Source organism: Buteo buteo, chromosome 9, assembly GCF_964188355.1.
Source record: "Buteo buteo chromosome 9, bButBut1.hap1.1, whole genome shotgun sequence".
Lineage (NCBI taxonomy): Eukaryota > Metazoa > Chordata > Aves > Accipitriformes > Accipitridae > Buteo > Buteo buteo.
The window spans coordinates 45,512,449-45,524,456 of NC_134179.1; the positions used below are offsets into that span (position 1 = coordinate 45,512,449).

General features: G+C 67.7%; 1 protein-coding gene across 1 annotated transcript; it reads left to right on the plus strand.

The window, feature by feature from the left end:
- The first annotated feature begins 1,333 nt into the window (after positions 1-1,333).
- Positions 1,334-11,614, plus strand: IGFBP4 (insulin like growth factor binding protein 4). Its single transcript, XM_075036530.1, has 4 exons — positions 1,334-1,860; positions 7,918-8,072; positions 8,236-8,370; positions 8,681-11,614. Exons 1-4 carry the CDS (start codon positions 1,410-1,412, stop codon positions 8,807-8,809), a joined length of 870 nt encoding a protein of 289 aa, XP_074892631.1. The 5' UTR covers positions 1,334-1,409; the 3' UTR covers positions 8,810-11,614.
- Positions 11,615-12,008: the final 394 nt, after the last annotated feature.

Consider the following 12,008-nt stretch of genomic DNA (forward strand, 5'->3'; position numbering starts at 1 on the left):
GCCCTGCAGTGCCGCAATGGGCCGGGCTGGCTCCTCGTGTCCCGCAGGGTGAAGGTCACCTTCCTGACAGGCTGCACCGTCTCCCCGTTGGTGCTGGCAGTGGGGGATGGTTGTGGTCATCTCATCGGTCTTTGTGGAGCCTGGGGTGGTGGATTTGCTGGCCTTGACCAGGGCCAGTGTGGTGACGCGGCCAGCACCCAGACGCTGCTGTGGCGGTGTGTCCCTGGGCACGCGGGACGACGCTCCCTGCAGCGCGCAGCCGCTCCTCGTTCCACGGCACGAGTTCAGCGAGTCTCTGCCTTACCCCTGGCCGCAGCGCGTCCTGTCCCCGGGACAGGGAGAGGGGCTCTCTGCCCCCTTGCCACCCCCTGCAGCGAGCCGGGCGCGTGGGGGACGGCCAGTGTGAGGCCTGCCCGGGCGCCGTGGCATCTCCCACGGGGCAGGGTCTGCGAGGACGTGTTTGTGCCGGCGCTCACCCACCCCGAGCCGTGCCCACGACCCCACAGCCGCATCCAGGCGGGTCCCGAGCCCGGCGCTGGCTGAGATGCCCCTGGGGCCAGCTCACGGGTCACCCGTCCCCCCCGGGTGATGCTCGGGGACCGATCCCCCCGGGCACAGGGACCGGTCCCCGCCGTCTCCCGGGCCTCCGTCCTGCCGCGGTGCTGCCCGGCCGTCCCTGCCCGGGCGCTGCGGGGACTGGCGGGGCCGGAGCGGCGGGGAGGGATGCTCGGGGCTTCCCGCCCGCCTCGCCGCCCGCTTTTCCTCGGTAGCCGCTAGGTGCCGGCAGCCTTCAGCTTATCCCGGGGCTGTGCGGGGCCCGGGGCGGGGGGTGCGGAGCCGTCCCGGGGCGTCGCTGGCAAACTGGGGCTGAGCTGCCCGGGATGCGGTGCTGCCGGCAGCCCTTTTGCTACCCCACCCCCCCCCACCCGCGCCCGGGACGCGGAGCCCACCCCGGGCTGCTCCACGCTGGGGGTCTCAGCCCCCCGCGACGCAGCCCCGTGTGGGGGGGGTGCGTGTGTGTCCCAGTTCATCCCAGTTGCTCTCAGGACCGGGCGGGCGGCAGCGGGCAGGGTGTCGGGGCGGCAGCGAGGGGGGTGGTCTGCGGGGACGGCGGGGGTTGGGGGACGGCTCGGGGGTCTCCGTGCTGCTGAGTCCGCCCTCCCCGGTGCTGAACCCGCCGCCACCGGGAAGCCACCGGGGAGAGCCGCTCCCCCGCCGTCGGCGGGGGAGCGGCTCTCCCCGGTGGCTTCCCGGTGGCGGCGGGGGGGAGTGGGGGGCCGGCCCCCGCCGGTGGCCCCGGTGCCGGCGGGCGGGGAGGTGTGGCCAGGGGCCGCATAAAGCCGCCGCCGCCGCCGCCGCCCCGCGCCCGCCGCCAGCCGAGCGCCGCCAGCCGCGGGCGCGGAGCCGCCATGCGCGGGGCCGCCGGGCGTGCGCTGCCGCCGTCCTCGTCGTCGCCGTCCTCGTCGTCCTCGTCCTCGCCGTCGTCGTCGCCGTCGTCGTCGCCGCCGCCGCCGCCGCCGCCGCTCTTGCCGTTGTTACTGCTGCTGGCGGCGGCGGCGGGACCGGGCGGCGGCGAGGAAGCGATCCAGTGCCCGCCGTGCTCGGAGGAACGGCTGGCTCGTTGCAAAGCGCCGCAGGGTTGCGCCGAGCTGGTGCGGGAACCGGGCTGCGGCTGCTGCGCGACCTGCGCCCTCGGTCGCGGTACCCCCTGCGGCGTTTACACCGCCCGCTGCGGCGCCGGGCTCCGGTGTTACCCGCCCCGCGGCGTACCGAGGCCCCTGCACACCCTCATGCACGGCCAGGGGGTCTGCACGGACCTGGCCGACGTCGAGGCCATCCAGGAAAGCCTCCAGCCCCCAGGTAAGGCCGGTCCCGGGCGGCTAGAGGGGCGAGGGGTGGGTGCCGGGGGGCTCCTCGCCCCTCGCCGGGTTGGTGGCGCAGCTCTCCCCGCTCCCCGTCCCTTCCCCGGGGCAGCCCCGGTTTGCGGGCGACCGGCTCTCCGCTGGCTTGGCGAGAGTTGGGGCGACGGGGCCGGGAGCGGGGTTGGGGGGTTCAACGGGGACCCTGCGGCGGGAGGGGACGGGACAGCCCGGGGATGGGCACGCATGGGGCGCGTGTGTCAGGGAGGGAGCGGTGCTGAGCTCCCGCAGCCGGGTACCAGCGGGTCCCATTTGCGCCATCCTGACCCACCGCGGACGCAGCGGTGCCGTGGCCAGTGGCACCGCACGTGCTGGAGTGGGGTGCTTCATGGGGACTCGTCACCCGCGTGCCCCGGCTGCAGGGTGCCCCTGGATGGCAGGGCAGCTCGGGGTCCCGCCGGCACCCACGGCCCCTGGGGACAGGTCCCAGCTGCCGGTGAAGCTCCCGTTGCACAGTGACCCCTTCCCTGGGATGCTCCCGGTGGGAAACAGGAAAGAGGCCTCGGGGCACCTGCTTCCCTCGCAGGCAGGTCAGGCTGGGCTCTGTGCCGGGGCTCTGCCAAGAGCCGTGTCCTTCCCGCGGCCGGACAGGGCAGCACAGTGCAGGCAGCAGGCAGGGCCAGGCCGGAGAAGCCTGCTGCTTGTCGGCTCTGCCTACGTGTGTCTGCCCCAGGACCCTCTCACAGATCTCGGTCATGGCCCCCTGCCACCCCCCTGGTGCTCGGGCAGGGTCTGGGGGCCAGGAGAGGAGCCGGAGGTGGGAGCCCAGCCCCAGAGCTGCGCCGGTCGCACCGCGACTTTGACAGTGGGAACAGAACCACTCCTGGGGGCTGAGTGTGGAGTCCTGGCCCGTGGGGCTGGGCCGTCAGTGGGTCTGGATGCTGTGTTCCCCCTTCCCTGTCCTGTGGGCTGTGATCAGGACCACGTCCCCTGGAGCTGGGGAGCAGCATCCTGCCACAGGACAGTCCACAAGCAGTCCTGGCCCTGTGTCTCTGCGTGGGGTCACCCGGAGCTCCCCGAGGGGCAGAAGGGGCTGGAGCGGTGTCTGTCCCTGTCCCCCCCCGAGGGCTGGAGCCCAGCTCCGCTTCCCTCCTCGCATGGCTGGTCCATGGCAGCTCCGCCGGTGTCCCCATGGTGAGGAGGGCCCTTTGCGGATGGGCCCCTCCAGCCACCCCTCTCCCTGGACAGGAGTTGGCCATGAGTGCTCGGCATGGGGTCCGCTGCGGAGACCCCCTACCCTGCCTGTCTGTCCTCATCCCACATCCTGCAGGAGCTGTCTGGGCTCCCTGGCCCGGGGCTGTGTCAGGCTGCCAAGGCCTGTTGGTTTTGGCCGTGCCCTGTGTAACGCAACATTTTTTCCCAGAGCCTTTAGGAAACAGACTTGCAGTTTTTTCCCTTCCTTCCCGCCGTGTTTTGGCCTTGCTGGGGATGGATGGGTGGCCGTGGGAGCTGGGCTCGCTCACCAGGCACCACGCCTGCCTGCAGCGTTGCAGGTGGCAGGATGGGGGGAGCGGGCAGCAGTGAGCCCCTTTGCCCAAGACACCCTGGCGGGACGTGGGCAGGAGACCCCACAGCACATCGCTCGGTCCGGCCCTGGTGGGAAGGTCCCAGTGGGACATCCAAGCCGTGGGTCCCTGTCCTGCTCCGGCAGCCCGGAGCCAGTGGGAGTTTGGGGCTGGGGGCTGCAGGCTCCATCGCTCCCGCCACAGCCCTGCTTGGCACAGCGAGGGCACCCCGGCATGGCCGGTGCATCCAGTGGGTCCCCTGCGGGTAAGCAGAAGGGAATTAAATGCCTATTTAGGGGCAGAGAAGTACGGAGCAGGTGCCCCCCGGCTGTGCCTGTGTCCCCTGGGGCTGAGCGGGTGCCGGGCCAGTGGAGGCTGCAGCGGGGCGGGCGGCTGGGAAGCAGTTAACGTGCAGCTGGTACAGTAAACACTTTGTCTGGGGGCTCAGCCTGGGGGGGCTCCGCATTCCAGGGAAGAGGCTGGGATCAGCGGGGGGCTGGGCTTTCCAAAGGGTTGGGCGATGGCTCCCTGCTCCATCGCCAGAAAAGAGCCTCTCCGCTCGCCGGGGACCCGCAGGACTTGCTAGGAAGCGAGGGAGCGGGTGGCCGCTCTTCTGACCCGAGACCCTCTTTTGTGGCTGCGAGTTTGGGCACCTTGCGCAGGACCCTGGTCCCTGCCTCCCATCCCAGCCTTGCCAGCTCCAGGCCGGCTCCTGGGGCATCCCACTGCTGGGCCAGAGCCCTGCGACGGGGCCAGCCACAGGAGGTTCCAGCCGTGGCTTTTCGGCACAGCCTGCGGGTGCCTGGGGGAGGTGATGGCTGAACCCATGTGTGGCAGCCGGGAAGAGGTGAGGACGTTTTCTCCAGCACACATGAGGAGTGATTTCATGCTGGGTAAATAATTATGTCTGGGAAAAACTGACCCCATGGGAGTTGCATTCATCCCGTGTGGTTGGTGTAAGCAGTGGCTGGGACGGATCCTGTTCCCTTCCTGTGTGCGGTGGCCAGGAGGGACAGCGATGGCCAAGCCTCACCTGGACGGCACACAGACAGCAAGGACAGGCTGGGTTCAGCCCCCGGCAGTGTCCGCCCCGCATGCATCCGTCACAGCTCCTTTCCGCCCGGTCAGGGGGACAGGCGAGGCTCTTGCCCTGTCCCATCTGTCCCCTGGGATGGCATCTGGCCTTCACCCATGCTTGGGTTTCTCCGGGCCGGGTGATACTCCCGGCAAGGCTCTGGTCCCTGTGGGGAAGTGCCCCTCACTCCCTCTCCTGCATCCCGACCTCTCCTCCATTGGGCTCACATCGGGCGCTGAGCCGGGAGGTGCAGATGTACTGGCTGGTGCCCCTGGCCAAGGGGCAGTAGGTGCCTGTGCCCCCGCCACCCCCGTGCCCTGGCTCCCCACGCTCCGCCGGGGCCAGCGCTCGGCGGGACGAGCACAGACTTCCCCGTGCTGGCGCCTGCCAAATCGAAAGCCCCGGCAGCCAAGAGAGCCGGTGCTGCACCGTGGCCCTGCCAGGACCACCCGCAGGCGACACCGGGGGTGCCTGACGGGGAAGTGGAGGGTGCAGGGTCTCACCACGGCTCGTGCCATGTCGGCCACAGACACGTGGATGTGTCCCCTCTGGCCCATGGGGCACGTGGGGTCCTTTGCGCCTGGGCTGGTGGAGTAGGGGGGAGCGGGGCTGGAGCTGTGGGGACCCCTGACGCTTGTCCCTCTCCCACGGACACACACACGGTCCCGGGCCTTCGCTCGCTGCCCCAGGCTCTCCTCCCAGAGGAACCGCGCGGTGGAGCCGGAGCCCTTCCCTGCTCCCTCGGGCTCAGCACGGTGAATCACAAGTTCAGCATGTGACCAACCTCATTTGCTGCTCCCGTTAATTGAAGGCGACGCTGAATGACTCGTTTGTGTCCCCTGTCCATGGGCCGAGCAGAAGGCTGTGCAGAAACGCTCCTCCTGCCGGGATGGGGCGGCCGGTCTGCATGGTCGGCGAGGGCATCACCCGTTCCCATCCCCTTGGCGCCCACTTCCATCCCAAACCGAGCAGAGGGGCTTACCCCAGCCCTTGGCCAAGCAGGCACCCCCCCTCCGCTCCGCCTGTCCTCCCCTGCCGCTCGGAGAGCTCTCTCTGCCGGCACAGCCCCAACCGCAACCGGCAGCACCAGGGTGGTGGTGGCCGGTGCGTGGGCTGCCCTGCGTGGGCAAGGCTGCCAGGCAGAGCAGGACCGGGGGGGGAGAGGTGTGGGGAGGTTTGGGGGCACCGCGCAGGCACCGGTGCTGCTGGGCCGGCATCCAGGTGGTGCTTCCCAAGGGGCTGGGGCAGAGCAGGCTGCACCGGGAGCCCTACGGGGGGCTGGCAGGTCAGGGGCCTCCAGGCTCCACAGAAGTTGCTTTTTCCATATCTTTGTGCATGAGTGCGAGGAGTTCCCTCGTCCAGCTGGTGCAGGAGGATCGCCAAGGGAGGCGAGAGGCTCCTCGAGCTGCCGCGTGTCGCTTGGCGGGTGGGAAAATCACCCCAAGGATTGCGGCGATCCCCGTCACAGGGAGGGATCCCGGAGCTGGTGCATGAGTCAGGGGACTGTGGGTCCCAGAGCTCTGTCCCCAGAGCCGAGTGCTGGCAAGAGCCGCCTCGCTGCCCAGAGGCACCGACATTTCATGTGACCTTATGAAAATGTTATTGGCATCTGGTTTTATTTAAGCCGAGAGATTTGACGCTCTGAAGCTGGCTGGCGGGGGGAGGAGGGGTGTTTGTCCATGCTGGGGCTGGGTGAGGGCTTTCCCTGGGCAGTGGGCAGTGGCCAGTGCCTCCCGGTCCTGCCTTTCCACGGCGCAGGAGCAGCGCATGGAGTTGCCGGGACTTTGGCATGGTGGTCCCCACCAGTGCCAGGTCTCCCACCCGGCTCTTCCTTGCGTGTCTCCCCGAGGAGGTGGAGGCAGAGGCGGGAAGGAGCATCCCTGCCCGAGCCCCCGGCTGGGCTCTGCCGCCAGTGCCTGCGTTGCGCCACGGCCCCGTGGCTGGTGCGCGCCAGGGCTGGCATCGCTCTGCACGGGGTCCTGGAGACTTTGGGTTTGTGTTTCAAATTTCAAGGGCATGAGCCATTTCCTGGAAAAAACTGACAGATTAAACAAAAAGCAAATCAACACAGACGAAGGAGAAGGCTTTGATCGGGGCTTTGCTGTGAACTTTAACCAGGCTGCTGGGAGCCGGTCCAGGAGCCCTTCGTCGCAGGGGAGCCACCGCGTGAGGTGCCGATGGGAGACCGGGGCTGGGATCCCATGGGGATGCGGCGGGCAGGAGGCTGCAGCTCTGACCCCGCTGCCTGCCTGCTGCCTGCCTGCTGCCTGCCTGCCTGTGGGAAGGGCCAGTGCTGGGCATCACCCTGGCAGCCTCCGTCCCTGGTGCTGTGAGCCCCTGGGTGCTGCTTCCACCCAGTGACCGCCCCCCGCATGGTTTGGGAGGTTTTTCCCGTTGCCAGCTGCAATATTGATGAGTATAAGCCCAATCCTGGGATAAACTCGGGCAGGGAGCCCTGGCTGCTTTCCTCTTACAGCCCAGGCAGGTTGGGAGTCAAAACGCTGCTCGGGCTGTTCCTGACGTGGCTCTGAGCGCAGGCGGGACCCTGGATCCCGGGGGCATCCCCCCTCCACAGAGTGTTAACGGGCCCCAAACTGGAGGGACTGGCAGCTTTTTAAAAAATAAAGTCGCGCCGAGAGCTCGAGTCTCATGACGCTCCGACCAGCTGCCAACATCTGGGATCGCAGTTTGGCTGTGCTCCTGGCGCAGGCGGGGATGCCAAGCGCCGCCTTTTGGGATTGGCCCCGCGGGAGATTAACTTTCTTATTCCAGGAATTTCTTCTTTCATGTCTTTGCGGGGGCTGTGCCCTATGGCAGAGCACAGCTCTGCTCTCAGCCGTGGCGCCCGGTGCTGCCCCGGGCCTGGCGGGTGCTCAGCACCGCCCCGGTGCAGCCCTGGTGCCCCCATTCCCACTGCAGCTCCTCGGAGGCAGCTTTTTGGGGGCACCGAGGGCTTCCTTGGGCTTCTTGTGCATCCCGAGGTCACCTTCCAGCCCCGTGGGTCTGGTGCTGTGGGTGTACCTGGTGGCACGTGGCTGGCTAGGGCACAACCAACCTCTCGTGCCGCGCAGCACACTGGAGCAACTGCCCGGCGCTCTCGCAGTGTGTGTTTGCAACCCTACAATAACAGACACATGGCAACAAGCCAGTGAATCGTGGCTAATGAGTTGTAAAAACTCCCAGGAGCTGCAGGGAGAGCTCAGCCCAGTGCGGTGGCAGGGGCAGGAGGGGACCCTGGGGCTGGGGGTGACGCCTGTGGGGACCGGGGAGGGCGGTGTGGGGGTCCGGCAGCACCGGCTGCACGTTGTGCCTGGGGGTGCAAGTTGCTCCACAGGGGCCAGGGCACCGTGGCGGCACCGCCATGCCCGGGGCTGCCCCGCGGCACTGAGCCCCCCCTCCCCGGTCTGTGTCCTTGCAGAGAAGGAGGAGGTCGACCACCCCAACAACAGCTTCAGCCCCTGCAGCATCCACGACCGCAAGTGCCTGCAGAAGCAGCAGGCGAAGCGGGTCAACAACGGCAACAAGATGCGCAACAGTGGGAGCCCGTACCACCGCGAGGAGACGCGGCCCATAGTGAGCACCGCGGTGGGCGGCCGGCACCGGGGCGGTGCTGGGCTGGGGAGGGCAGGATGGGCGCTGAGCAACCCTGGGCCGTGCTCCAGGGTTGGGGTCCCGGGGTGCTGGGGTGGGGGCACGTGCCAGCCCCGCTGTCGGCTCAGCCCCCCGCTTCCCGCAGGCACAGGGCTCGTGCCAGAGCGAGCTGCACCGGGCGCTGGAAAGGCTGGCCGCCTCGCAGACCCGCACGCACGAGGACCTGTACGTCATCCCCATCCCCAACTGCGACCGCAACGGCAACTTCCACCCCAAGCAGGTAGGACGGGCTCTCGCCCATCATGGGGGGGCCACTTGCGTGGGGGCATTTTGCAGAGCCAGGGTGACGCCAGGAAGGGGGATGGATGAATGGACGAGCCGGTGCTGGGACATGGCAGGGCACCCGTGGCTCCTGGCTTCGGTGGGAATCACCCTTCGGGTGTTGTGGGGCCCTTTGCAAAAGCCCTGGGGTGGGATGGGGGTGGGAAACACCCTCCCCAAGAGCTCCCGGTTGCCCCGGCCAGGCAGCCCATGGGGATGGGGCCGTGGGGGCCAGGCTGGGCACCCCCTCACCGAACCCGTCCCCTCAGTGTCACCCGGCGCTGGACGGGCAGCGGGGCAAGTGCTGGTGCGTGGACCGCAAGACGGGGGTGAAGCTGCCGGGTTTCCTGGAGCTGAAGGGGGACTTGGACTGTCACCAGCTGGCGGATAGCATGTGAGCACGACCGTGGCGGCCCCGCGCCACGCCACGGCCAGGACACCCACCGGGGCTGCATAGGAGAGGAAGAGAGGGGACGTGATTGCCGAGCAGCTCCCCGGTGCCGGGGGACCCCGGCACGCGCCCCGGATCGCCGCTGTGCTCTGCGCCATGGGCTGCCTATGGCACGGGGCACGGCACGGCGACCTGCGCCACGACCGCTAGCCGCCACTGCCGAGGGGTCCCCGGCACGTGCCAGCGGCACCTCCATCCCGCACGGACACTCGCTTGGACAGATGCTGCCCTGGGGCTGGTGTCAGGCCGCCCGAGCGGAGCGGGTGGAGAGCACCCACGACGCAGCCGCCCCTCGGTGCTGCTCCCGCCGGCTCCGATGTCTGCCCACCCCGTGGTCCCCCCCCCCGGCTTTCGCCCCAGCCCCTCGGTGCTGCGGCACTGCCGGGGGACCCGGAGGCCGACGGCTGCGGCAGAGGTTCCGCTGCTGCCCCGGTCCAGCCTGGCCCCGCAGGCAGCCACGGACACGCCGGCTCCTCGTGGGGTGCCGCGGCGGTACCCCTACCCGCAGTGCCTTGCCGTCCACACCAGACCTCTGCGTGCGGCTGCTGGAGAAGTGCCTCATCCTGCCCTCCCCGGTGGCGGGGGGCTGCCCAGGCAAGGACCGGTGGGGGGGGGGGCTGGAGAGACCCCCCCCTTGCCACCGCCTGCCTGGGACCCTCCCTGCCTCCATCTCACCCAAAGCGTGTGCGTGCGATGGGCGTCATCGCAGCCGCTCAAAGCAATAAGAGACCGTCCCCCTCCGTGCTGCAGCCCCCCAGCCCCACAGCCCGGGTACTGCCTGCCCCACGGCCCAGCCCCGTCCCGCTCCCTGTGCAGGGACACAGCTGGCGGCCGCAGCCTTTTCCTCCGGTCCGTCCCGTCTCCCCCTGCCCCGTCCCCAGCTGCCGTCCCCGGGCCAAGGGGGGACAGGCACCCCCAGGCGTGCGGGGGTGCGTCCCTGCGGGCGCTGGGTCCGAGGGGAGGGTTGGGGGACAAGGGACACCCAGGAAACACCTCCCAGCAGGAAGGGCTTCTTTTGTTTGGTTTTTTTTTTTCTTCCCCAAAGATTTTTAATATTTGCAAAATGTTGTTGGTGGGTTCTTAAAACTGACTGTGTGGCCCCTGAGGCAGAAATCCTCCGTCTCCACGGAGTGGGGTACTGCCGGTGATGGTTTCTGTCTTCTCTTCTTCCAACTTGGCCAGCGTGACAAAACCGGGCTGAATTTCTGGAACGTCTCAGTGACAGGATCTGCAGATTTCGCCAGCACAAAGTTCTCAGCTGAGAAATTGTCACTATTTTTGTAGCTATATTTCTTCTTCTTTTTTTTGAGCTGGGCTGGAAATTTTTCACCTAAATGTCTTTTAGGTGAGAAATGGCTGTGCTGGCTGCCATGGCAAGTGTGCCAAAGACGGAGGGGATTTTGCTGATCCCCCCCTGACCCACCCCCCAGCTCCATGGCCATAGTGGGAGGTTTTGGTTTTCCGTGTGGATTTGCCCCGTGCATGCCAGTGGGTGCCAAGGCCCCCGATGGGAACGAAATGTTTCCGTTTTAGTGAAGCACCCTCCTGCCCCCCGCCGGTGCCCAGCAGCTCCCTGGCATGGCATGGCATGGCATGGCACGGCACAGCAGCTCCCTGGCACTGGTGGGGACGTCCCCATGTCTCTTGGCAGGGGCGCGGGTGGCACGGGGATTGGCAAGTGCTGCGGTCGCGTTGGCCAGGGCTGGCTGGACAGCGAGGGTGGAACGAGCTGGGATGGGGGCTGGCACCAGGCTCAGCATTGCAGCTCGTTGGCACGGCTTCGCCTGGCTTCTCACCTGGGTGGCAGTGTCCCCGTGCCACGTCCCATGTCCCCAGGTGCACGTGTCCCAGTGTGGCCCCAGTAACTTCCACCGTGTGTCCGGTGGGGCTGTGCTCCTGCCCCTGCCCCTCTGCAAACCGCCGTCCGCAGCAGGGTCCCACAGACCTGTCGAGCCACCGGCTGCATCCCTGCTCGGTGCCTCGCCGGGCTCCTGCCAAAATCCCCCAATTGCCCTGATACCCCGCCAGACCCCCTGCCTGCCCTCGTGCCCTGCCGGACCCCCTGCCTACCCCAGTGCCCACCCGACCGGCTGCTTGTGGCCCCGCTTGGCGGAGGCTGCGCACAATTTCCAAGCTGAGTCAATTTGCCAGGATGATGGTCGGTGAGGACGGGGGTCCCTGCCCCTGCCGGAGCCCCCTGCGCCCCAGTACCACCGCGGAAAGGATGGGTTTCCCAGGGCGAGGGGAGGTGCTGCTGGGGACCGTGGCCGGTCACGGTGCTGGTCCTGCGTGGCCGTGCCGGCAGCACCACGGTGGGGTGCAGGATGCAGTGGGCAGCCCCAGCCCGCCGGGCTCAGCCGCCCGGACCCCCCCTGCATGCGGCCGGGGCAGCGCTGGCAGATCCAGTGGAACCTCTCCTGGTTTTGGGGTGGCCGGGAGGCGGCCGGGCCGGGGCCGGGGATGCCAGCACTTGCCAGGACACATTCTGTGTCCAGCTCAGAGGGCTCCAGCATTTTGTATCATTTCTCCTGTAGTTTAAGGCTGTATTTACACATGATCATATACCAGCGTAAGGCTCCCCAACCCCAGCGGCGTTTTTCTGCGCCGATGTGATTTCTGTCAGTTCCTCCTGGGCCAAGCCCGTCCCTTCGGACTCCCATGTAGCACCAACCCTCTTTTACAGTAAACTTGAACCTTTGTATCGTCAAAAAGAAAAAAAGAAGGTAATTACTGTATTTAATTTTCCCTGGTATTTAATGTGTTTCTCTCGAGTGTATTTTATCGTTGCATTTCTTTAAAGAAGAGAGGGGAAGCAAAGCAGAGGAGGAGCGAGGGGTCTGTGGGGATCCCACCCGGCTGGGCACTGCGTTCCCGCAGTGCTGGCATGTGCCATATGGAAACGCTCCCCTTCCAAACAAGCCAAATTAAACCAGAAACTGCCTGCAACCTCGGCACCCTCCCACTGCCATCTCGAGCTCTGGCAGAGGGTAGAGGAGTGGCACTTGCAGCCCTGACCCCCGGGGAGGTTTAGCTGCTGGGCTGTCCAGCCAGCCTGCCCTGGCTCCAGAGCCCCTGCAAACTATGTCCCCGGGGACCACCGGCAGGACCAGCCCCAGCTTCTCGGTCCTGGGACGTGCCCGTGCCGG